General features: G+C 33.3%; 1 protein-coding gene across 1 annotated transcript in view; it reads right to left on the reverse strand.

Moving 5' to 3' along the window:
• Nucleotides 1-13729: 13729 nt before the first annotated feature.
• Nucleotides 13730-24996, reverse strand: part of LOC119468725 (glutamate receptor ionotropic, delta-2-like) — a 300869-nt gene continuing 289602 nt past the window's right edge. Inside the window, exon 2 of the mRNA XM_037732932.1 lies at nt 13730-14352. Within this exon, the coding sequence (XP_037588860.1) occupies nt 14135-14352 (218 nt within the window). The 3' untranslated portion in view covers nt 13730-14134. The remainder of the gene's footprint in view (nt 14353-24996) is intronic.

The raw sequence follows: 24996 nt of genomic DNA on the forward strand, positions 1-24996 counted from the left end.
CTATCATTGGTGTATAGGAATGTCTGTGACTTTTGCACATTCATTATGTATCCTGAGACATTGTTGAAGTTGATAATCAGCTTAAGAAGCTTTTGGACTAAGACGATGGGGTTTTCTAGATAGAAGATCATGTCATCCGCAAATAGAGATAGTTTGACTTCCTCTCTTCCTATTTAAATACACTTTATTTCTTCCTCTTGACTGATGGTCCTGGCCAGAACTTCCAATAATACGTTGAATATGAGTCGTGAGAGAGGGCATCCTTATTTTGTGTGAGTATTGAAGTTGAATGTTTCCACATTTTGCCAAATCAATATGATATCAGCTGTGGGTTTTTCATAAATGGCTCTTAATATTTTGAGCTATATTCCATCATTATCTAGTTTATTGAGAGTTTTCAACATGAAGGGATGTTGAATTTTACCAAATGCCTTTTCAGCATCTATTGAGATAATCATGTAGTTTTTGTCTTTAATTCTGTTTATATAATGAATTACGTTTATTGATTTGTATATGTTGAACCACTCTTGCATTCTAGGGATGACACCGACTTGCTCATTGTGGGTAAGCTTTCTGATGTCTTGCTCAATCCAGTTTGCCAGTATTTTATTGAAGAATTTTACATCAATGTTCATCAGGGATATTGGCCTGAAGTTTTATTTTGTTTTGTCATGTTTTTTATCTCTGCCAGGTTTTGGTATCATGATGATGCTGGCTTCGGAAAATTAGTTAGGGTAAAGTCCCTCCTTTTCAATTGTTTGGAATAGTTTCAGAAGATATGGTATCAGCTCCTTTTTGTACCTCTGATAGAATTCAGCTATAAATCTATCTGGCCCAGGGCTTTTTTTTTTTTTAATTTGGGAGGCTATTTATGACTGCCTCAATTTCTTATTCTAGTCAGGAATTCAAGTTCTTCCTGGTTCAGTCTTGGGAGGGTCCATGTATCCAGGAATTTATCCATTTCTTCCAGATTCTAGTTTTTTTGCATATAGGTATTTATAGTATTCTCTGATGGGTGTTTGCATTTCTGTGGGATCAGTGGTAATATCTTTTTTATCATTTTTATTTGTGTCTATTTGATTCTTTTATTTTCTTTATTATTCCACCTAGTGGTCTAAATTTTTAATTCATTTTTTCAAAAACACAAATCCTGGATTTATTTTTGAAGGGTTTTTCATGTCTCTTATCTCCTTCAGTTCCTGTCTGATTTGGCTATTGCTTGTTTTATGTTAGCTGTGAGGTTTGTTTGCTCTTGGTTTTCTAGTTCTCTTAGTTGTGGTGTTAAGATGTCAATTTGAGATCTTTCTAGCTTTTTGATGTGGGCCTTTAGTGCCATAAACTTCCCTGTTGACACTGCTTTAGCTGTGTCCCAGAGAATCTGGTATGTTGTCTCTTTGTTCTCATTAGTTTCAAAGAACTTCTTGAATTCTGTCTTGATTTCATTGTTTATCCAAAAGTCATTCAGGAGTGGGTTGTTCAATTTCCATTTAGTTGTATGGTTTTGAGTGAATTTTTAAATTTTAAGTTCGAATATGGATTGCACTGTGGTCTGAGAGATTGTTTATGATTTCAGCTATTTTGCATTTGCTAAAGAATATGTTACTTCTAATTACGTGATGGATTTTCAGGTAAATGTCATGCTGTGCTAAGAAAAATGTATATTCTGTTATTTATGAGTGGAGAGTTCTATTGATATCTATCAGGTCCACTTGATCTGTGGCAGATTGTGTCCAGACTGCCTCTTTAGGCTGGACCCTGACCCATCCCTCCTCACTAGATGGGGCCTCCCTGCAGGAATTTCAGCAACGTCAGCCAGGGGTGTAGGGACAGAGCTCTGATCTCCCTGGGATTTTGCCCCTTGGGGGAGGAATGGCTGTGTTCTCCACAGATCAATAGCTTTAGTTTTTCCCCATGCTGGCTCTGAAGAATCCAGACAGTCCAATTGTGTGGGAGTACCCCCAGCACAGTGCACTTCCTCCACCAAGGGCAGCCTGAGTGCGTGATTAAGTGGTCTTGGATCTCATGCCTTCTGACTGTGTGAGGCTCTTCAAGAAAGTCACCAGATACCTTATACAGGAACATTCCTGCAATCATCAGATCAGTTCCCCTCTGGGATGGAGATCCCAGAGGAAGGAGCGGGCAGACTTCTTTGCTGTTCTGCAGCCTCCACTGATGACACCTCCAGGTATGGGAGGGACCTAGGTGAATAAGGTCTGACGTGGAATCCCAGAAAACCACAGCAACCTGACAGAAGAGGGGCCTGACTGTTAAAAGAAAACTAAAGAACAGAAAGCAGCAACAACAACAGCATCAACAAAAAAGTCCCCACAGAAACCCCATGCAAAGGTCAGCAGCCTCAATCATCAAAGCTGGATAAACTCACAAAAATGAGAATCAATGAAAAAATCCTGAAAACTCAAAAAGCTAGTGTGGCTCTTCCCCAGAGGATTGCAACACCTCTCCAGCAATGGCAGAGAACTGGGCAGAGACTGAGATGAATTAATTGATAGCAATAGGCTTCAGATGGATAATAATGAATTTTGCTGAACTAAAGGAGCATGTTCTAACACAAAGCAAAGAAGCTAAGAACCATTATAAAACATTACAGGAACTATTAACTAGAATAACCAGTTTAGAGAGGAACATATATGACCTGATGGAGCTGAAAAACACAACACGAGAACTTCACAATGCAACCAGAAATATCAATAGCTAAACAGATTAAGAAAGCAGAGAAAATAATTTCAGAGTTTGAAGACTATCTTTGTGAAATAATACAGGTAGTCAAGATAAGCTAAAAAAGAATGAAAAGGAATGAATACAACCTCCAAGAACCATGGGATTATGTGAAAAGACTGAACCTATGACTGGCTGGGGTACCTGAAAGAGACGGGGAGAATGGAACCAAGTTGGAAAGCATAGTTCAGGATATCATCTAGGACAACTTACCAAACCTAATAAGACAGGCTAACATTCAAATTCAGGAAATCCAGAGAACCCCAGTAAGATAATTCATAAGATCAACCCCAAGACAATAATCACCAGATACTCCAAGGTCAAAATGAAAGAAACAATGTTAAGGGTAGCCAAAGAGAAAGGCCAGGAAACCTACAAAGGGAAGGACTTCAGACTAACAGTGAACCTCTCAGCAGAAACTCTACAAGACAGAAGAGATTGGGAGACAAAATTCAACATTCTTTAAAAAATAATTTCCAACCTAGAATTTCATATCCAGCCATACCTAAACTTCCTAACTGAAGGTGAAATAAAATGCTGTTCAGATAGGCAAATGCTGAGAGAATTCATCACCACCAGGCCTGCCTTGCAAGAGCTCCTAAAGGAAGCACTAAATATGGAAAGAAAAAACAATTATCAGCCACCACAAAAACACACTGAAGTACAAAAAGCAATGATACTATGAAGCAGGTACATCAACAACTCTGCAAAACAACCGGCTAGCATCATGATGACAGGATCAAATCCAAACATAAGAATATTAGCCTTAAACGTAAATGGGTTAAATGCCCACAATGAAAACACACAGAATGGCAAGCTGGATACAGTCAAGACCCATTGGTGTGCTGTATTCAACGGACTCGTCTCATGTGCAATGACACACATGGGCTCAAAATAAAGGGGTGAAAGAAAATTTATGAAGAAAATGGAAAGCAGAAAAAAGCAGAAATTGCAATCCTAGTTTTTGACAAAACAAACTTTACAATAACACAGAAAAATAGGGTTTTTACATTAGATTTTGAAAAACATCAATGTAAAATATGAATGTATTAACATTGGAAGGAAGTCTAAAACAAGTGCTTGGTAAATGCATTTTATTCTAGACGCCTATACACACACAAACATATATGAACATGTGTACTACAAATACAGACACATATGTACACAGTATACATATATATATATAGTTTATATGCAAATAAACGATATATATATATATATACACAAACGTAGTTTAATGTAGACATATATGTGTGTATTTATAAATGCGTATATGATTTACAAGTTAATATAGAGATAAAACTCCTTTAAACTGTGCAACAGAATTCTAAACACTAAAGCTTATTGAACAAGTGAATATAACAGAATAAAAGCAGAAGTTGTGAGGAGGTAGAATGAGGCTAATATGACAACTTCTTATCCTTTGACCTGTAAAAATATGACCTTTTCTCTTTTACTTATTTATTTTTAATACTTTTTTTTTTATTTTTAATCCTCTAGTTACCTTCTCAAACCTAAGTCCTCTACACCAAGCTCAGTTTTAATAATGTGAATGAGTATATGAGACCACTTCAGAACTTTCTGTTTGTATAAGTGTAGATTCAAAAATACAAAAATATTTCTCAGGATTCAAGGTAATACTATTCAAAAATATTTTCTATAGTAAGATTGTTTCTGACTTTGATTTGTGAACTGCTTCCTCACCTACTCACCTACACCCTCCTCTAAAACACATTCTGAGAAACTATATTTATTTTTCACTTTGGAATATATATATATATATATATATATATATATATATATATATATATATATATATATATATTTTTTTTTTGAGACAGAGTCTCACTCTGTCACCCAGACTGAAGTGCAGTGGTGCATTCTTGGCTCACTGCAACCTCTGCCTTCCGAGTTCAAGCAATTCTCCTGTCTCAGCCTCCTGAGTAGCTGGGACTATAGGCATACACCACTACGCCCAGCTAATTTTTGTATTTTTAGTAAAGACAGGATTTCACCATGTTGGCCAGGATGGTCTCGATCTCTTGACCTCAAAGTGCTGGGATTACAATCGTGAGCCACCACACCTGGCCTGGAATATATTTTTTTACATATAAGAGACATTTTAATGCATATTTATGTTTGAAATACAGCTTAAGAAATGGACTTAGCTAATCTAATCGTCATATCACTGTAGTCTATCAAATACCAAAAAGTAAATCTGTTTTTAAATGAGGCATAAATTCTTAAGAAAATGACATTATATCCTGTGTTTTTGAAGAATAGTACAAGAAATTCAAAGAAGCAAATTACCAAGTTTTTAAAGTTAATATTTGCTCATGTATAACTGCAATGAAAAGTGCAAAGCATAGAAAGATAACCTTTTAAACAATCATGTTAGATATAAAAATACCAGAGATGATGCATCTCTCAAAGCATAAAGCTTTCCTTGAATTAATTTCTATATTCGACCTTCACATATATCACTCTGCTACATTATGCTGCTCTACAACTGAATTCCTTTTAGTTATGACTCAGTGCCTTATTTACTTCACTGATTGTATTAAGCCTACACAAATCATCAGAAGACTTTAATTTGGCCTCCACAGGCTTTCTCTACTTCCCAGAAATGGTAACAAGGTATTTTAAATCCTCCCAACCCTAAGTACACATGTTGCAACATCGCTACTATTTGCCAAATAAATTATACTACACATATAATTCTCATCTTCCTGTGCTGACTAGCAGAACCATCCCCAAAAAGAGAGGGGGAAAAAAAAAGCAAAAGCATTTCATTTTCCTATTTTTAAACCCACAGCTTTCAGAATCTTGATAAGGAAAGTCCCATTTGGGCAAAAATATGTGGCTGACTAGGCAGGTAATAAGGTTAGACTCAGAGGTATCCATGGGAACCACTAATACAAGTACTACAATATATTTGGGAAGGAAATATTGGAAAGGGATAGAAACTTAGTGAGGGACACATGCAATGGTGCTAAATCATCACATACAGCACTATCATTAAAATGTAATTAGATTAGTGGAGGAACCCATCTACCATAATTACAATCCCATATAATCATTATGCAATAATCACATAATCATATTATTGCCATGGAGTATGTATTTTTCCTCATTTTATATGTAAGAAACTGAGGCTCAGAAATAGTAGGTATGTCCAAGAGCCCATAGATAATAAGAGATGAAGCAGAATGCATACATAAAGACAGGTATCTAAACCTATGAATTTCATATCTGTGTTTTCTCCTGCAAGGTAAATGACAGCAATCTTAAGATTTACATACCAAACTAAATGTAGACATTTTAATAACTGCAGTACAATATGGAGAGTCAAAGACTAAAAATAGGCTATATGAAGTCTTTAAAAAGAGCAGTATAATGGAAGGGCAAAAAGGAAGAGATGTGCACATATATTAGGACCTAGCACAAGGTAACAGAATGAAAGTCAAATTAACCATGTAAGGCTACAGGGCAGCCATTGGAGAGCATGACACTGTGCAGAGTAGTTGGCACAAGGCTGAATGCTTACAGGTACTCAAAAGGTACTGGCTGATTCATACTCTTTTTTTTTTTTTTTCCCAGAATATGCAATTTCCTATTGCATGTTGGCTTATCCTGTGTTCCTTCTAAAAGAGAGCTTCTCTATAATCATTCTTTTGAAAATTACAAGATAACAGTATATTGCATGACTCCCAAAAGACTATTCATAGTGCAATTCCCATAAACCTCATTACATTTGTCAAGGACAACAAAAAATAGGTGTTAAATGTGAAAGTAAATGTCAGTTTCTTCTTTGTTCTCAAATTAAACAAGTAACCTGGATCACATAAAAGTTGGATATTGATAATAGTGATAATAGATTGAAAATTCCAAATATGCTGAGGTCATCATTGGTTTTTAAACATGAACTTAAGCTTTTTATGACTACATAATGATCTCTTATTACAACTTCAGAGTGTAGCTAAATGTGGTTTTTAATCAAATAAACCCCATATTCAGAGTTACTTTAACACATATAGTTATTCATTTACCGAGTCAGTATCATAAACTACGGATTAAAAGCAAATTGTATTGCCATATTCATGCACCATACATACAGACATAGAAGAATAATACAAGAAAGTGATGTGCTATTATTAGGAGAAAAGAATTGGTAGAAAAAATAGCACAGACAACACAAGAGCTAATCTTTACTTCCTTTAAACACAGCTTTCATAGAATGCTGCTAAAGACACTTCCAAATAAAAAAAGATCCAGAGCAGCACAAAGTGCTAAAATATATATTTTATGAGGTAACTCGCACAACAACTTACAATTGTAGATAGTGAGGTAAAAGTCCTCGAAGCACAAAGGCTATAAAATTGTGATGTAGAGGTCTATAAATATCTGAATTTCAATCTATTCACTGTAGTAGAGATCTGTTACTCCAATAGTATCATACTGAATGAGGTAAGGGAAAGACGTACAAATACAGCAGTAAAAAAACAAATAACAGGAAAAAAGATTAGACTATGCAATTTGTATCTTCATTAATATTTTGTTTAAAGTTAAAGTAATAAACTTCTTTAAGAAAGGAAATATCTCTTTCCTAGAAAGGGTATTTTAAAAAGCTAGGCCATCTTGTTCCTTTCTATTATTACTGCAATTAAACCCCATGTTAAAGGTAGAAGGAAACAGCATGCTTTTTCATTTTTTAAAATCCACAGCCTTCCTCAAATATATATTTATTACTGTAGTTATATGCTGTGTTCTTTATTTTGTTTTATTATTTTTTTTTTGTTATCTCCCATTGTAGTTGGCCCAATCTTGGAAGTACTGGGCATTTAATAAGTACTTGAATAAATTAATTTGACTGAATAATCTCAAAATTAGGTTCTAAGTATATATATATATATATATATATATATATATTTAGAATATATATATATTTAGAATATATATGTTTAGAATATATATATATTTAGAATATATATGTTTAGAATATATATATATTTAGAAAAAAATATATATATACATGTTTAATTGCTCTTAATGGGAAATTCTCCAGTGGAAAGGTTTCTGTGAGCTTGCTTTTTTTTTTTTTTTTAATGTATGTTGGTGTTGTATCTAACAAGCATAGAATTTATTTGTATTTCAATGCTACATTGATGATGGACACTAAAGGTCACACATTAGGTAGATTCCAATTACTGATCTTGTGGCCCAGTCTTTAGAATTTGACAAGCAAGACGAAAAAGTAATACAGGATTTCGCAGGAGATTTCTGGGGAAATGACCGAGCTAGTATCTTGCAGTCATGGAGGAAAACAGGTGGTTTAGTCACTGAATAGACATCTAGTATCCCTCCTGATGTGCAGATGTTTGGAGATGCCCGTCCAACAGCATGATTTGCTCCTTTAACTAACTCACACATGTAGATGGTCCAGAGTTACGCAGAGCATGGAGGAGAGACATTGGGACCCAAAGTACAACCATGACTTTGATATGGGAAGGAAAGTAGGAATGAAAACAATGAATAATGAACAAATGAATGAACGAATGAATATAATTATCCCTACATGATCTTCTAGTTTTGTTTCTCAGCCCCTGCAGACAACAATTCTCAAGTTTAGTTTATTTTCAGGCAATTCAGAAAATAAACTGGAATTGAATTTATCAAGAATTGGTCTAGGAAACACAAGCTATTGAGCTACACACACTGTATACTATGCTCGGAAAGTTTCAGAATCCAGTGTAAGAATTTTGAAATTAGTAGATTTATCACATTTAAAATGTCCCATTAAAGCAGGGGACATATAAATGAAGATAAGCCCTGGAATAAAGTGTCAGCGCAACCACATAAATCATTCTATTTACATCTTTTTTTGAACTAGACAATGTAGAGTTAATGACACCAGAAATAATCATCATGGATGGTAATGTGTTGGAGATGTCCTTTTTCCTAATTATATTTCCTTACACTTTTTCTGGCTGTGCTAATCTCCTACCATCCCATTTTTATACATGAAATGAATATGTATGTATTTTAGATATAACTATAAAGAAATGACATTGGTAACATAGACCAAAAATGAATGCAATTGCATTCTTTTACAAGCATAATCATATACTGGCAATTATTTTCTTTTGGTAGATATATGAGGCAGATCCAATTGAGATTGTTATTTTTTTGAAAGTAAAATATTTACCCTTTACAAGTCCAATGTATAATCGACACTGGTGTTGAGATATGCAAAGAAGTAATCTTAAGGTGGACCAGACTGAAACTTGGAAGATGCTCTCTCTTAAGTACAATTGTTTTTTGTATTTAAAATAATGTTTATTTTGTGTTCATATTTCCAGCATCACAACAGCTTAACTTTAATGAATACCATTACTGCACATTACAATAAGAGTTTGCTTCTCTGAATTGTACTTTGATATATTGATTCAAATTTTTATATTTCAAAAAGCACTGGACATTTTTTCAAAAACCTGGTATTAATTATAATGATACTGTTTATGTTTTAGAATACATAAAGAAAAAATAATTATTACAGTTAACACATTGTCATTCAGATAGAATCATTTGTGACTTTATAGCATAATTCTGCTTTTATATTCACTATGCAGCTTGTTTTTAGGTATTTTTCTAATAAGTGCAATTAATTCAGAATGGTTTAGCTGAATCTTGCCATTAAATATCAAAGAATGATGCTTCGCTTCCTTCTTGACACATCAAATACATGTAAGAATTATATATGGATTCATACTTCTTTATTCACCTTTTGACTTGAGAATTTCTACAAATATACTACCCTTACTTTTCCTGACTTTGTTTTCTTATGTATTTCCACCTTTCATGGCCCATCTTCTATTCATCTCATCTAAGAGCTAATAATATAAACAATGAGTACTGCTTTCAGAAATGACAGCAGTGTTTTTCACAACAAATATTTGTACATCTATGCTATATATTGTACATAGATGCCACAGAAGAAGAAATCGATAAGAGAAAAATAACAAGAGTAACCTATGAATAAAAAGAGTATGAACAGATACTATGAACAGCTACTTTCATTCAAGTTAAGGGAATCAGCAAAAAACCCTTTGGATTCTAGTGGTAGTAATGAGTTCTGTGGGTTGTGGTGAATAGTTGAATGAAGTAGCAGAACAAACAATGGGTGCCCCACATCTGTTTAATCTATTTTTAAGTCAGACAAAGAAAAACTCGGAGGCAATTTCAGCAACATGAAATCTTCTCTAAAGGGACACTAAATAATGATCATTTCTATAAGATTATAATTCTAGAACTGTGTCCTTAAAGGTTATAAAACCACAGAGATGAAAGTGACCTTAAAATACATTATGTTCAGATTTCGTCATTTTTTTACAGATGAGGAAAACCAAGGTCAAAAGAAAAAGGTTGATTTATATAATGTACTGTTCTTCATCACTTAGATTGAAATTTTCCTACTATTCTATGCCTTTAACATAAATAATAAATAGCAAATAAATATCAGAACATAAATCTGTTGCTTTTTTCAATCCTTACAGTACTTACTGAAGTCCTATAATACATTGTGCTATCTCATGTGTGTGTATATATGCATGGGTGGGTATAGTTATTAGATACAGCGAGAAAAATACTGAACTAGTGATGTGAAGGAATTCGTGGTTCAGTTCTTTTTCTGCTACACACATGCCTGGTAACCATATGAGAACTTGGGAGAATTACTTAACCTCTCTGGGTCACAATTATTTCATCTAAGTTGTGAAAATATTCACTGAGATTTGTATAATTTTCCACTCCTATAATTCTCGAGGTTTTAAAAAACAACCCATATAACTTTCTTTTTTCTTTTATATCTTTTTAAAGAGAATGCTACATCCTAGATACCAAAATAGCTTATTCAAAATAAAAACATTGTCAATAAAACCTCCTGAGTTAAAGTTTGAAAAAATATTTGCCCTTGGTTAATATCCCACAGTTCAATACACAAAAGATGAAGAATGGCTTATCAACAAATATATTCATAAGAAAGGGAAAAAGAATAATCTAAAAACCGGTAATTTATTTCCAGATAACTTTTGTGAAAACAGAATTGTTTTTCTATTATTCATTTATTTAAAAGGTCTGAAAGTGATGTTACCAAATACTGAGAAATTAACAGATACGGTCATGGCTCTCCAGAGAATGGAATGTTAACCCCATGTTATAACTGAGTTATCTGTCCAGAAACTCATTTTCTAAAAGATTAATTGCTAAACAAAAATGTACTGTAGCCAAAGCTACAAAGGAAGATTTCAAAAATACACTACTCTTTATGACCATGTATGGATTATATAGTCTGTATGTCACTGAATTCTCTTATTAAGTGATGACAGTAGCAATATACAATAAAAAGAAATTTTGATTTTCAATATAAAAAATCAGCTCTTAAATGTGGCTGATTAGAGGAAATTCTAACAATAAAATAAATTGAGGCTTTCAGGCTCAATTTTACTTAACTAACCTATGAATGATCCCTATTATTATTTGTTATTACTACTAAGTATCTTTATGTTTCATTATGCTATTTGTTCAAGAATGAGACTTTCAAATTCAAATAAACAGAGGGATCAAAACCACGAGTTTTTCTATAAGTTCATTAGGAGTGCTAATATGTAAGCAATCAGGTATAATTGTATCATTGAATCTTTTGTCCTTCTTTAGAATGTAAAAAAAATGAAAACTGCCAAGGTGATGTTAGACCCTCTCATCATAAGTTCTCACAGTATTAACAGTAAACATGTAATAGTGAAACATGTGAGAGAAAGTTGACTATCTTTGATGGCACCATTAAGGTTTTCTCCTAAGTTACTTCCTGAAAACACTGAAGAAAACAGTACTTCTGAATTGGTTGTTTATTCTCTTTCAATTGAATATTTTCTCTTATTTTTTCAAACCACTATTTTCCAAAATAATAAAAACAAAACAGCTTCCACAAATAATTATTTTTACTTCTAACACTAAGTGAAGCTCTTCTTGATATTAAATAGGAAAACAAATTATCCTGAAAGCTTCCTGGAACTTATTTCAGGTTTATTACCTAAAGCTGACCATCAAAATAACTGGTGGAGAACATCCTGTAGGTATCAGAAACCATCAAGCAAACTGTCCAGCTCTTTCATTTTCCTGACAAATATCTAGTGGACTCTATCTGGGAACCTTATTATCTCTCTCAATTTGCTTTCAGTGCCATCACGTCACTATTGCAAGATATTTTTGTTTTCAGATTTTAGCTGGTAGCAGATTAAAGAGAGCAATGTTAAAACAAAAAACAAAAGATGTATTTAAAAAACTGTCAGAACTATTCAAATTGTAGTCTTTAATAAAGGTGTGAGGGACTTTTTTTTCTGACTTCATAATTCATGTTTCTCACCACTGTGTTGTTTTCATTTCATTTTTTTGTTACTACTGCTTTAGTAAGGTCAGTTTTTAAAAAGCATGGGTAGTTTAGCATGTCTTTGAAGTTAATTCACAATTATTAATATGTAATTACTCAGAATATAGATAATTCAGTCCTCATGTTTTTCCTGCTCACATTCTTGTCCTTATAAATAAGAGTTGAGGAAGAAAAATACTGAATATATTTTAAAAATTATTTGGTATCTTCTTCAAATTCTACTTTTTTCCAGATCCTTCTATTATTTCTAACCCTAATGTTGACAGCTTTTAAATATTTCCATAGAAAATTTATTAACATTTCCAGTATTTAAATCCTTGTCAGAATTATTCTGATTTTAAAATGTAAATAACTGGATGCTTATTTCAATTTGAATTTTTCCATTAATGTTTACTTATTAAAAATGAAAATTTTATCTTATTATTATAAACATCCTATTTTTGGTAAAGCCAGCTCTTACTTAAAACAGTTCTGTATTATTAAAAAAAATGATATTTTACTCCATTCCATTAGCAATGAGAAAACTTTTAGACCACCAATCACATATCTATTTTCTAACTAACAGAAGTAAACACAAATAAGTTTCAAAAGTAGCCAGTGCTGTTGATTGAAAATATGTTTCAATAAAGGTTACCTGCACATCAAACAGATAAAATAGTAAATGAAAAGTACACTTTCTCAGACACTTTTGTTTATTTTCCTTACTCTTTTAATGTTTGCATTAAAAAAAAAAATCCCGCTGAACTTTGCTACAGTTAATGTGGTAGCTGCCTTTTCTTCTGCCAAATCCTATTTAAATTTTAATGAAGCAAAAGTTTTATTTGATTAAATTAATTTTGCATTTATTGTCTTCAGTTTAAATACATTATCACAATAAAAATAAGGTAGACTAGTGTCTTAGTTTAGGCTGCTATATCAAAACACCTCAGGCTAAGTAATTTATACATAACAGAAATATATTGCTCACAGTTCTGGAGACTGGAAAGTCCAAGATCAAGGGCCCAGTGGATTTGGTGTCCTGTGAGAGCTTTTTTTCTACTTCACAGATGGTGCCTTCTTGCTGAGTTCTCGAATGGCAGAAGGGGCAGGCAAGCTCCCTTGGGCCTGTTTTATAAGGGCACTAATCCTATCCATAAGGACAGAGCCCTCATGACCTAATGATCTTCTGAAGGCCCCACCTCTTAATATCACCAGGATAAGAATTATGTTTCAACATATGCAGGGGGTAGGAAGGGACACAAACATTCAGACCATCCCAATTAACAGCAAATAGTCTCATGTAAAATGAGTGATTTCTGGATCAAGAGGCTAAATATTTCATTATATTAACGCAATAAGACAGAAAATTCCATTTGGGTAAGATCTTTCAATCAAAACCTTCATTAATTGGAATGATGATTCCAATATATTAATAATAATTGGTATTTTTATTACTTTGTACCAATGAAAAATTTTAACTTAAGTTTACAGAGAAAAAGGAGGAAAGCACTTTAATATTTGGTGTCTTGTAGAGTGCAAAAATGTATAGCATAGGTCAGTATGTTAGAGTCCTAGTGCAAAATGTTTGATTTGTATGTAGTGTCCAAGGGTTTTTCTTGCAGCAATACATTTGTATGTGTACACCTGAAATGTCATCACAAGTTATAACAACACCCAAGGTGGCAGTTATCTCAGAGAATTCCAAAGTAAACATTGTGGCAGAAAATAGTATTTTTAAAAAATGTTTCATTTACACTGAAGTCATAAAAATGTTGCAAAGCTTTTACATGTAAATAATTGTACATTTCATATTATATTTCAATTAATATAGTAACTTTCCACACTCTGCCCTTTCAAAACTGGAATACAAGATTCACATCTAGGAAACAGTGATTTCCAAGGAAAATAATGCCCTATTTACAACAAAGATACAAAAATGATGTGCATGTTTAATAGGTTTCATCAAAGATAATTTCATTGCCATTTAAATTGAACGAAAAATAAATTAATTAATAGTGGACTACTGATGACCTTACCTTCTTGAACTGCTTGAAAAGGGTTGTTGCCATCAACAAACGTCACTGAAAATGTGATTTTCTCAGTCTGTAAGATCTCCTCATTCTGATTAAGGTCACCGACTGCTGTGCGAAACACCTCATCATCCTTTTTGGCAGATTCATCAAAAATTGCTCCTAGAAAGAAGCGAGTTTTGTCATTAAATAATAATGTAAATATTCTGTCATGCCCTCTGGAAATATGGCAAGGAGACTTATGTATTTAAAAAACATACTTTCACTTAAAGCATGCACTTTACTTACTAATGAAATGAATTGTACTGGAAGCAGGAATATGGTTACTTCTTCCAAATGGAATGATAAATAGTACTTCAAAGTGTTATTGCAGGGGGATCATGGGGAAGACAGTATAATAGTTATAAAAAGCTTCTGAATGACAAAGTATCTAATATAATGTATGTCTTATATCATGAGATCTTTAAGAAATTCATAGCTGGAAGATTTATTTTCTGAATAAAAGGAAATAGGCTCAAGAAACTTCCTGAGATCCATTCATAGAGCATATAGGACTCAAACCCTTCTTGTGATCTTAATTTATTTTTCATTTCCTGTCTTTCTTCCCTTTGTTTGAACAAGAGTTTCGTTATCTTTTATTGTAGTAAAGTCAATAATATTTATAGAAAATGTAAATACATTAAAATCTCTGTGCAGAGGGAATGGAGAAATATTTCTCAAGGAACTAAAGTAAGTCCTAATGGATTATACATTTTCTTTATCCACATGTAATAATGATGATAATAAACACTCTGCTAACTTTTATTATTTGGCTGTTAACGGCATATTGGGTAAGCACAACAATTCTAAGAGCAAACCGATTTTAAATACTGACTCTGTCCCTTGTTAAGTATGTGATCTTGAGCAACATGCTCAAATTCTAAACCTCACATTTGTTATCTGCAACATCTAATAATAATATCTATTGTTAGGAATTATTGTGTGTAAATGATATTATCCATGTAATCTGTAAATTGCAGTCACTAAATAGTAAATTCTCAACAAATGCCTGTGTTTTCTTTTAATACTATAATTTACAACATGGATGAACTTGGAGGACATTACAGTAAATGAAAAAAGCAGACAGAAAAATGCTTCACAATCTCACATGTAGTATCTAAAAATTCAAACTCATAGAAACAGAGGGTATAACAGTGGTTACTAGGGATGTAAGTGTACAAAAATGAGTAGAAGTAAGTCAAAGATTATAAACTTGCAACTATGTAGAACTAATGAGACTACAGATCTAATATCTAGCATGAAAACTATGATAAATAGTATCGTATCCTGAAAAATTGATGAGTAGATTTTAGTTTCTCTAACACACACACACACACATGCACACACGCATACACACACACAAAGATAACTATGAAAAGTGATGGATTTGTAAACTTGCTTGACTATAGTAATCACTTCACTATGTATATAATGTAAAAACATTAAGTTCTACAGCTCAAATATATATGATAATACAAGTTAATAAATGCTGTAATTCAAACAGTGCTTAACATTTTCTATTAATTTTTCATAGTAGAGTATCTCATTTAACCCTTAAATATATTTATGAAATATATACTGCTAGATACATATGCAATTATAAAATTAGGATTAACTGCAAGAATTTTGCACTTAATCCTAATTTTATAATTGCATATGTATCTAGTAGTATACAAGAGCCAGTGCCCTGGCCTCCTTGACTCCAACGTTCTTGCTCTAACTCATTGTATGATACTGTTTTCTAGGATTGTACCTATGAAGAATGGAATCAGGCATCCTCACTTTATTGCAAATCTGAGGTACTCTTTCCCATCTGGCCATGCAGTTTTATTTGTATTATTGGAGCTCTAGTTCTAAGCAGGCACACATTTTTAAATTGTTTGACTTGTAATTATAAACATTTAGGGCAATGGACTTTTTTTGCCCTAAAAGACTTTTTTGTGTAGTCTTTTTGGATGAATTGAATAAAATCCCTCTTGACAAAAGACATAGTCTCCAAGAAAAATAACATAATAAAGGAATAACTTTATATACCTATACACATATATATCTATATCCATATACACATAGTGTACATTTCTTGCCTATTACTTCGTTTTATTGTGTGATTATGAAAATAAAATTGTGTGCATATAAAAATACCTTATATCTGTAAGAAAAATATAGGTATTATATACACATATAAAAATACAAAAACAGACTATTCATACACAAACTTATGTATATATGAAATATATATTATTTACACTTATACACAAATGTATGTATAGAAGCAGTCACTTAATATTGGCCAGTTTTGCTGACTTTATACATCCGTGACTGCAGCCTCAGGCCTTCTAGTGAAAGACAGATCAGGATATTAATCATGTATTATTGGCATCAACACATTTTTTTTTAAATGGGTGAAACTGTGACAGGTGCTGACAAGTGTAGCAGGTTACCCTTAAATCTCTATACCTTGAGATGGCTTCACTATAGAAAGATGATGGTTAATTTTTGCTAGGGAAGCTGGAGTGTCTAAGAGGCTGTGTGAAGCTGGCCTTATCTTATCGCTGCTTTGTTTGTTTGTTTGTTTTTGAGACAGTCTCCCTCTGTCACCAAGGCTGAAGTGCAATGGTGCAAACTCAGCTCACTGAAACCTCCACTTCTCAGGTCTCCACTGCCTCAGCCTCCTGAGTAGCTGAGACTACAGGCTTATGCCACCACGCTCAGCTAATTCTTTTGTATTTTTAGTAGAGATCAGGTTTCAACATTTTGACCAGGCTGGTCTCAAACTCCTGATCTCAGATGATACACCCGCCTCGGCCTCCAAAAGTGCTGGGATTACAGACGTGAGCTACCATGCCCAGCCATCATTGCTCTTTTATATTGCCATAGATTATATCAGTCTCCTCAAACCATTGCTTTCCATTTCCCGTACATTTTGAATACCTGCCCATGGTTGAGAACATGAGAGAAAAGAATGAAGAATTTTTAAAGCTGACATATAAATTGAGTACTACCTAATTATGTTATTAGGTATTTAACCAGAATATTAATATTTTATTAACATAATCAAAACATACTACAGACTTTATTTTTTACTTAAGCTGTCTTTTCTGGGCCAGATAATACTTCTGAATCTAAGCTCTTGTAAAAATATTTAGACAATAAATGTTTGACTTATCTTGCTAATTTAAGCGGCATTCATAAGAATTATTTTAATATGTGATAACCCTTATGCAGATTTAGATTAATCATTACATTGAAATTTAATACTATCAGGTTTAGATACACCAATTTCTTTAATAGTTTGTTAGGAAATATGCTATAAAGTTTTTATAATTGAAACTGAAATAACCAACTCATTTTAAATCAGATAATCTAAATATCTATTCACAAAGAAGTAATGTGTGTTTATACAAAGACGATTCAACTTGTCATGGATTCTAAACGAGTCTTTTAAAAAGATCGTGTAATCAACCTTGTTTTATAGCAGTTGATGTTATTGACTTCTGCTGTATTGGTAATACATTTTTGATGGAAGCATTTTGCTATTCCGTGACAGAACACTTAGTATTGCCGTAAACATTAAACTTGGATTAATAAACAGCAGAAACCTGCAGAAATGATAGAATATTAGTCAATCCTTAGCAGAATTAAGACATAGTGAAAAAAATACATAAAAGAAAGAGTTCATCTTTCTGCAAATAGCGAGGAAATACACAGAAGAAACAGTTCATCTCACTGCAAACAGTGTACTCAAAAGTAGAAAATCTTATCCAACATTTCAAATCCCAGTTATTTATTTACTTTTCTTTTCAGTCATAAAAATCTCATCTTAAACTGACTTTGTACTAAAAGAGTGCATGCAGTATTTTGTCTTCAACACAAGCATTCTGAAAACAACGTGATTAGTTCCACAGGAAGGATCTTGGAACAGAAATGCCTTTCTAATTTCACCCACTTCCAATAGTCACAGCAATGTCAGCTCTTTATTATTTCTGTTACTACACAAATATTAACAGTCTAGATAATCCAATATAATAGATACTATATCTACTTTGTTAACTATATAGTTGCTCAAATGCAGCATTCATAACTATGTAGTTAACATGATGTCAAAGCATCCAGTTCCTTCCCAGGTATTTTTACTAACATGTTTTCAGTCAGTTTTATTTTATAACCTTGATGGGGAAAGCAGGTTAGACCTGTCAAGATGAAACAATTACTCCACCACTGATACATACACACACACACACACACACACACACACACATTCACACAGCATTTCATCAATACTATACACTTTTTTTTGGCCAGACTGAAGGAAAGAATAACCAATTAATAAATCGGGAAAGAAGCATCTCCTAAATATTCATATTACAGAAATTTTTAATTAGTCATTTCCATCACTAAAGGTTGATATTTTGTTTCTTTTATGTGGGGAAAAATAATGGCTTTATCTAATCATTATATAAAGATATTGATATGCAAGTGTACATATACATATATATTTAATGACAACTATAGCATGTTTACATGTCTCCTTATATCTTAGAAAAGATACTAATGTTAATGAGTTTGTACTATATGTAACACTACTGAATACAATTGTGATGGGCTAATAGACAAATTGGCATATATCTGAAAAAATACCAAATTTAGACAAAGTTTTACAAAAATACAATTGTCAAATTAATCACAATTTATAGTAATATTAAATCGATGCTAATGTCTTAAATTTTCATTGTGAGGCATCATGTGTAAAAGTGTTAATACAGGTATGCCCTTTGGAAATTCATAAATTATTGTATAATTGAAAATTATGAAACAGCTAACTGACAAGCTACAGTACTTTTGTTTAAAAAACATAATTATGTTTCTAAAATGTATGTAAATATTCCCATAATACATACACTTACTTATCAATTTTTAAAATGGCAATCCAAATTTCTTCTTTAACCCTAATAGATGGTTGGGTGCGGTGGTTCATGCCTGTAATCCTAGCACTTTGGGAGGCCGAGGCAGGCAGACCACAAGGTCAGGAGATCCAGACCATCCTGACCAACATGGTGAAACCCCATCTCTACTAAAAATACAAAATCTAGTCAGACGTGGTGGAGTGAGCCTGCAATCCCTGCTATTCAGGAGGGTGAGGCAGGAGAATCGCTTTAAATTGGAGGTGGAGGCTGCAGTGAGTGGAGATAGTGACACTGCACTATAGCCTGGGCAACAGAGTGAGACTCCATCTCAAAAAAGGAGAAAAACAAAAAAGGCTAATAGATAAATGCTTGATGTATGTGTATGCATGTGTATATGTAGATTTTTGTGCTTGAAATAAGTCGGTACTTCAGACTATACAATCATTTCACTCAAAAACGCATTCACAAATATGCCTGCTAAGTAAAATATTTATAAGATCGCTAACCTAACCAACTCAACAACTCTCCATACATTCGAAGATTTTTCTCCTTCATGGCTTTATTTTTGGTGTTTCCTCTACCATGGAGGCATCCCTTATCACATTAGCAAAATATAATTTCCTAGCGCATAGAAACTTTTTTTTTTTAAATCTGGGGCTTTGGGCTCTGTAGAAACTATTTTATATTTGTGTTGTCTATAAAAGAGCTTGGATATTTTAGACACTCAAGAAACACTGATTAAACTTTTTTTTTAACAGTAAGTTAGGTATAACCTTGTGAAATAAGATAACTAAATTTGGATGTATGGATAAAACGTAAGTTTTACCTAAACCTCAATTAAAACAAAAGTAGACTTGAAAATGTACTTGCATGTTAATTTATTGTCACAGGCATTATTATGATTCCAGAAGACCCAAATTAGTCAGCAAGATAATAATCATACACAAGGTAATTATTAATCACACTAAAAACTTGTATTTTAGTATGAATATTCAAAATGTTGTGCCTTATAAATTTAAGAGGCAAGTAGAGTAAACATTATTTACCTGAGAAGACAGTAGAGAAATATACGTTCATCTTGCACATAATTTCCTCTAAAAATATTGAGAAAATTTTTGATATATCTTGAAGAAATTTTCCACAGTGAATAGGATTATTGGGAGATATACATATTTTATAACCAACTTATCAAGTTGTTTTTAAAATAAAAGGCTCTAAATATTGACACCAAGCATCAACACGTCTACATTCCTCTTGCACAATCAATAGCATATCATCTAGAAAAACTTCTATAAAAACATTTCCACATAAAGGTTTCATTGGATTTCATAGTTGCAAAAAAAATCAAAGATAGCTTATCTTTATTTTTAGTCATCAAGTTCAAACTCTTTACTCTCTTTACTCATTTAATTTTGACTAACATATATAAATGATTTATGGTAGATAATCATAAAAAGAATAAACTTAACTGCAAGTTAGCAAAGGTGCAACATGCAATGAATCTTTTATTTTCTTTGTAGCAGCACAGATGATACTTTTGTGTGCTCTCTCTCTCTTCCCCCTCAACTTTTTTCCTTCACTTTTTCTCTTGATGTTCAGGCATTCATCCATCCACCCATTCATCCATCCACTTATCAAACCAATCTTTTTTAAACCATCGAAGTCAAGCCACTGTGCTCTTTAACAAATGATTTAGTGACCAAATATTTGATATTGGGTAAGTGTTGAATCAAACAACAGTGAAAATAAGATGCCATAAGAAGACAAGGAAAAGAAGCAATCATGTTTTCATGAAATCATAGCTGAAAGTAATTTTAGAGAGGGTTATGCAAACCTTGTCGTTCTTCAGAAATTGTAGTGCAAACATTTTAAGTGTTTTCTCCCAAATCACACAAAGGTTACAAAATGTAGTGTGTATCTTGTAGGTTAAGTTAGGTCTCCTGGTTTCAAGTTTGGAGCTATGTCTGCCATATTATGCATTTTTCACTTCAAGCATTTTTTATGGTAACTATATATAGAGTACATCACGACATATGTGTGTGTGTATACATGTATACATATATATTCAATAAATAGTACAATAATGATGATTAGCATATTAAATTTACATATTTTAAGCCATAAAGGTTATACAATTGATGAAATGTAGTAAAATGTTGATCAGAAGACTAGTTTTACATAAATTTTAATTCCTTTGCCTGAGAAGCTTCAACAACTTTAGTTTAGGAGGTTAAAATAAAGAAAAAAGTACAACTTTCTGCCTTGGGGAGTTTATTGGTCACAGTAGGATTTACAGTTCTGCAGAGCTATTCAGAATTGTTAAATTATCATATATCCTTACTGTTTTGGATGCTACTATTCACAAGTGGGTTTTTAATTTAATTCTGACAATGCATTTTGCATACAAATTAGTTGCACTGTGAGCATATATCCAAATTGAGAGGTTTATACCATTCTTTTTTCATCTACAAATGGTATTTCAACTATTGCCAGTGGAAATTATACACACATTTCAAAAGGAAGGCAAATAATGAAAGGCATTATAAATTTTGTAAAAATCAGATTTCTACTTTATTTCATTTTCCCATTCATGTTATCCTCAGTTCAAAGAGAAAAAATGCTGAACATGTTCAAAACTACTAGGCAGTAAGAGAAATTAGCAACATTATGACCAAATGAGATTAGCATTTTTGATATCATTTGGTATCTTTACTTAAGCATAGATAGTATATTTGATAACAATAAGCATCTTTACTTAGCATAGATATCAGCTCCTACTTCATGTGGTATCATTACAATGAAGGTAAAGACATTGTTTGTGTATATATGTATGTAAATATATATACATGTGCATATATGTATGTGTATATATGTATGTAAATATATGCACATGTGCATATAATTATATTATACATGCACAAATAAGTACATTTGTTACACACACACATATTACTAGTGGGTACATAATAAATGTACATATTTGGAAATGTATATATACATATATAATTATCTTCCCCGGAAACATTAATTAAGTTGAGACATCTATGATTTAATTCAGTATTACAAATGTTTCAGCAGCTTCTTATTTAACTTAACATTTCCTAATGTGTCCAAAGCTAATATCCTTGCAGGCATGAAATAGGGTTTTCAGATCTCCTTTTTCTTTGTTTTTTTTTTAATTACTACTTTTTTAAAATTTATTTTATTGCATTTTAGGTTTTGGGGTACATGTGAAGGACATGCAAGATTGTTGCATAGGTACACACGTGGCAGCGTGATTTGCTGCCTTCCTCCCCATCACCCATATTTGACATTTCTCCCCATGCTATCTCTCCTCAACTCCCCACCCCCCACTGTCCCTCCCTGATTTCCCTCCTACTGCCTCCAGTGTGCAGTGCTCCCCTCCCTGTGTCCCTGTGTTCTCATTGTTCAACACCCGCCTATGAGTGAGAACATGCGGTGTTTGATCTTCTGCTCTTCTGTCAGTTTGCTGAGAATGATGGTTTCCAGGTTCATCCATGTCCCTACAAAGGACCCAAACTCATCGTTTTTGATGACTGCATAATATTCCATGGTGTATATGTGCCACATCTTCCCTATCCAGTCTATCGTCGATGGGCATGTGGGTTGGTTCCAGGTCTTTGCTATTGTAAACAGTGCTGCAATGAACATTCGTGTGCACGTGTCCTTATAGGAGAACGATTTGTAATCCTTTGGATATATACCCAGTAATGGGATTGCTGGGTCAGATGGAATTTCTATTTCTAGGTCCTTGAGGAATCACCACACTGTCTTCCACAATGGTTGAACTAATTTATACTCCCACCAACAGTGTAAAAGTGTTCCTATTTTTCCACATCCTCTCCAGCATCTGTTGTCTCCAGATTTTTTAATGATCACCATTCTAAAAGGTGTGAGATGGTATCCCAATGCAGTTTTGATTTGCATTCCTCTGATGACCAGTGATGATGAGCATTTTTTCATATGTTTGTTGGCCTCATGTATGTCTTCTTTTGTAAAGTATCTGTTCATATCCTTTGCCCACTTTTGAAGGGGCTTGTTTGTTTTTTTCTTGTAAATCTGTTTTAGTTCTTTGTAAATTCTGGATATCAGCCCTTTGTCAGATGGGTAAACTGCAAACATTTATTTCCATTCTGTTGGTTGCCATTTCACTCCAATGACTGTTTCTTTTGCTGTGCAGAAGCTGTAGAGTTTGATTAGGTCCCATTTGTCTATTTTGGCTTTTGTTGTCAATGCTTTTGGTGTTTTGGTCATGAAGTCCTTGTCTACACCTATGCCCTGAATGGTTTTGCCTAGATTTTCTTCTAGGGTTTTTATGGTGTTAGGTCTTATGTTTAAGTCTTTAATCCATCTGGAGTTAATTTTAGTGTAAGGTGTCAGGAAGGGGTCCAGTTTCTGCTTTCTGCACATGGCCAGCCAGCTTTCCCAACACCATTTATTGAACAGGGAATCCTTTCCCCATTGCTTGTTTTTGTCTGGTTTGTCAAAGATCAGATGCTTGTAGATATGTTGTGCTGCCTCCGAGGCCTCTGTTCTGTTCCATTGGTCTATATCTCTGTTTTGGTACCAGTACCATGCTGTTTTGATTACTGTAGCCTTGTAGTATAGTTTGAAGTCAGGTAGTGTGATGCCTCCCGCTTTGTTCTTTTTGCTTAGAATTGACTTGGCTATGCGGGCTCTCTTTTGGTTCCATATGAAGTTTAAGATGGTTTTTTCCAGTTCTGTGAAGAAGGTCATTGGTAGCTTGATGGGGATAGCGTCGAATCTGTAGATTACTTTGGGCAGTATGGCCATTTTTACAATATTGATTCTTCCTAACCATGAACATGGAATATTTTTCCATCTGTTTGTGTCCTCTCTTATTTCATTGAGCAGTGGCTTGTAGTTCTCCTTGAAGAGGTCCTTTACCTTCCTTGTTAGTTGTATTCCTAGGTATTTTATTCTCCTTATTCTTTTAACAGGAGGCATATTTTTCTCAGTTCATCTTATCTAACCCTTCACAAGCACTCTGACTGAATAAGTAAACCAAAACAATGACTCTAATTTTTGGAAAGGAGGTGCTGGATATATACCAAATTCATGACAATTAACAAATATTCTGAATTAGACACAATTGTGCTCTGTTGTGTTTCTCTCCAGTTTATAATAATTGAAATAATAGAAACAATTGCAATTAACATTTATTAGTACTAAGCACTGTACTAAGTGGCTCATAGGCATTATTTTATTTCATTCTGATAAAAACCCTTTGAGGGAAATAAAACTTAGGTTAAGTAACTATCCCCAGGCCCAAGCTAGCAATAATTGCTGCAGAATCCATAGCTCTCAGTTCCTCAGCAATCTTTCAAAAACACTGTGAGCTTAAAGGTGAAAATATGTACATTAAAACAAATTTCCAGATAAGCAAATAATATGCATATTTGTATTTTCATAATAATATATATATATACAGAGAGACAGAATCTTTCTCTGTCACCCAGGCTGGATTGTAATGGTGCAACCATGGCTCACTGCAGTCTCAATCTCCCTGGCTCAAGTGATCCTCCTGTCTCTGCTCCAGTTGGAAGTACAGGGGCATGTCACCAAGCTTGGCTAATTTTTTTATTTTTATGTAGAGACTGGGTTTCCCTTTGTTTCTCGGTCTGATCTCAAATTTATGGGATCAAGTGTTCCTCACTTGAGGAACTATACTGTCACTCTACTTCCCTATCCCAAAGTGCTGGGATTACAGGCATAAGCCACCACATGCATCATTTCATAATAATTATAATAAAATTTTACTGTACATTAGATTTCTCAAATAGGTTTCAATCTTACCTTGTTTTTTTTTTTTTTTTTTTTT

This window comes from Cebus imitator, unplaced genomic scaffold, assembly GCF_001604975.1.
Source record: "Cebus imitator isolate Cc_AM_T3 unplaced genomic scaffold, Cebus_imitator-1.0 Scaffold481, whole genome shotgun sequence".
Taxonomy (NCBI): Eukaryota; Metazoa; Chordata; class Mammalia; order Primates; family Cebidae; genus Cebus; species Cebus imitator.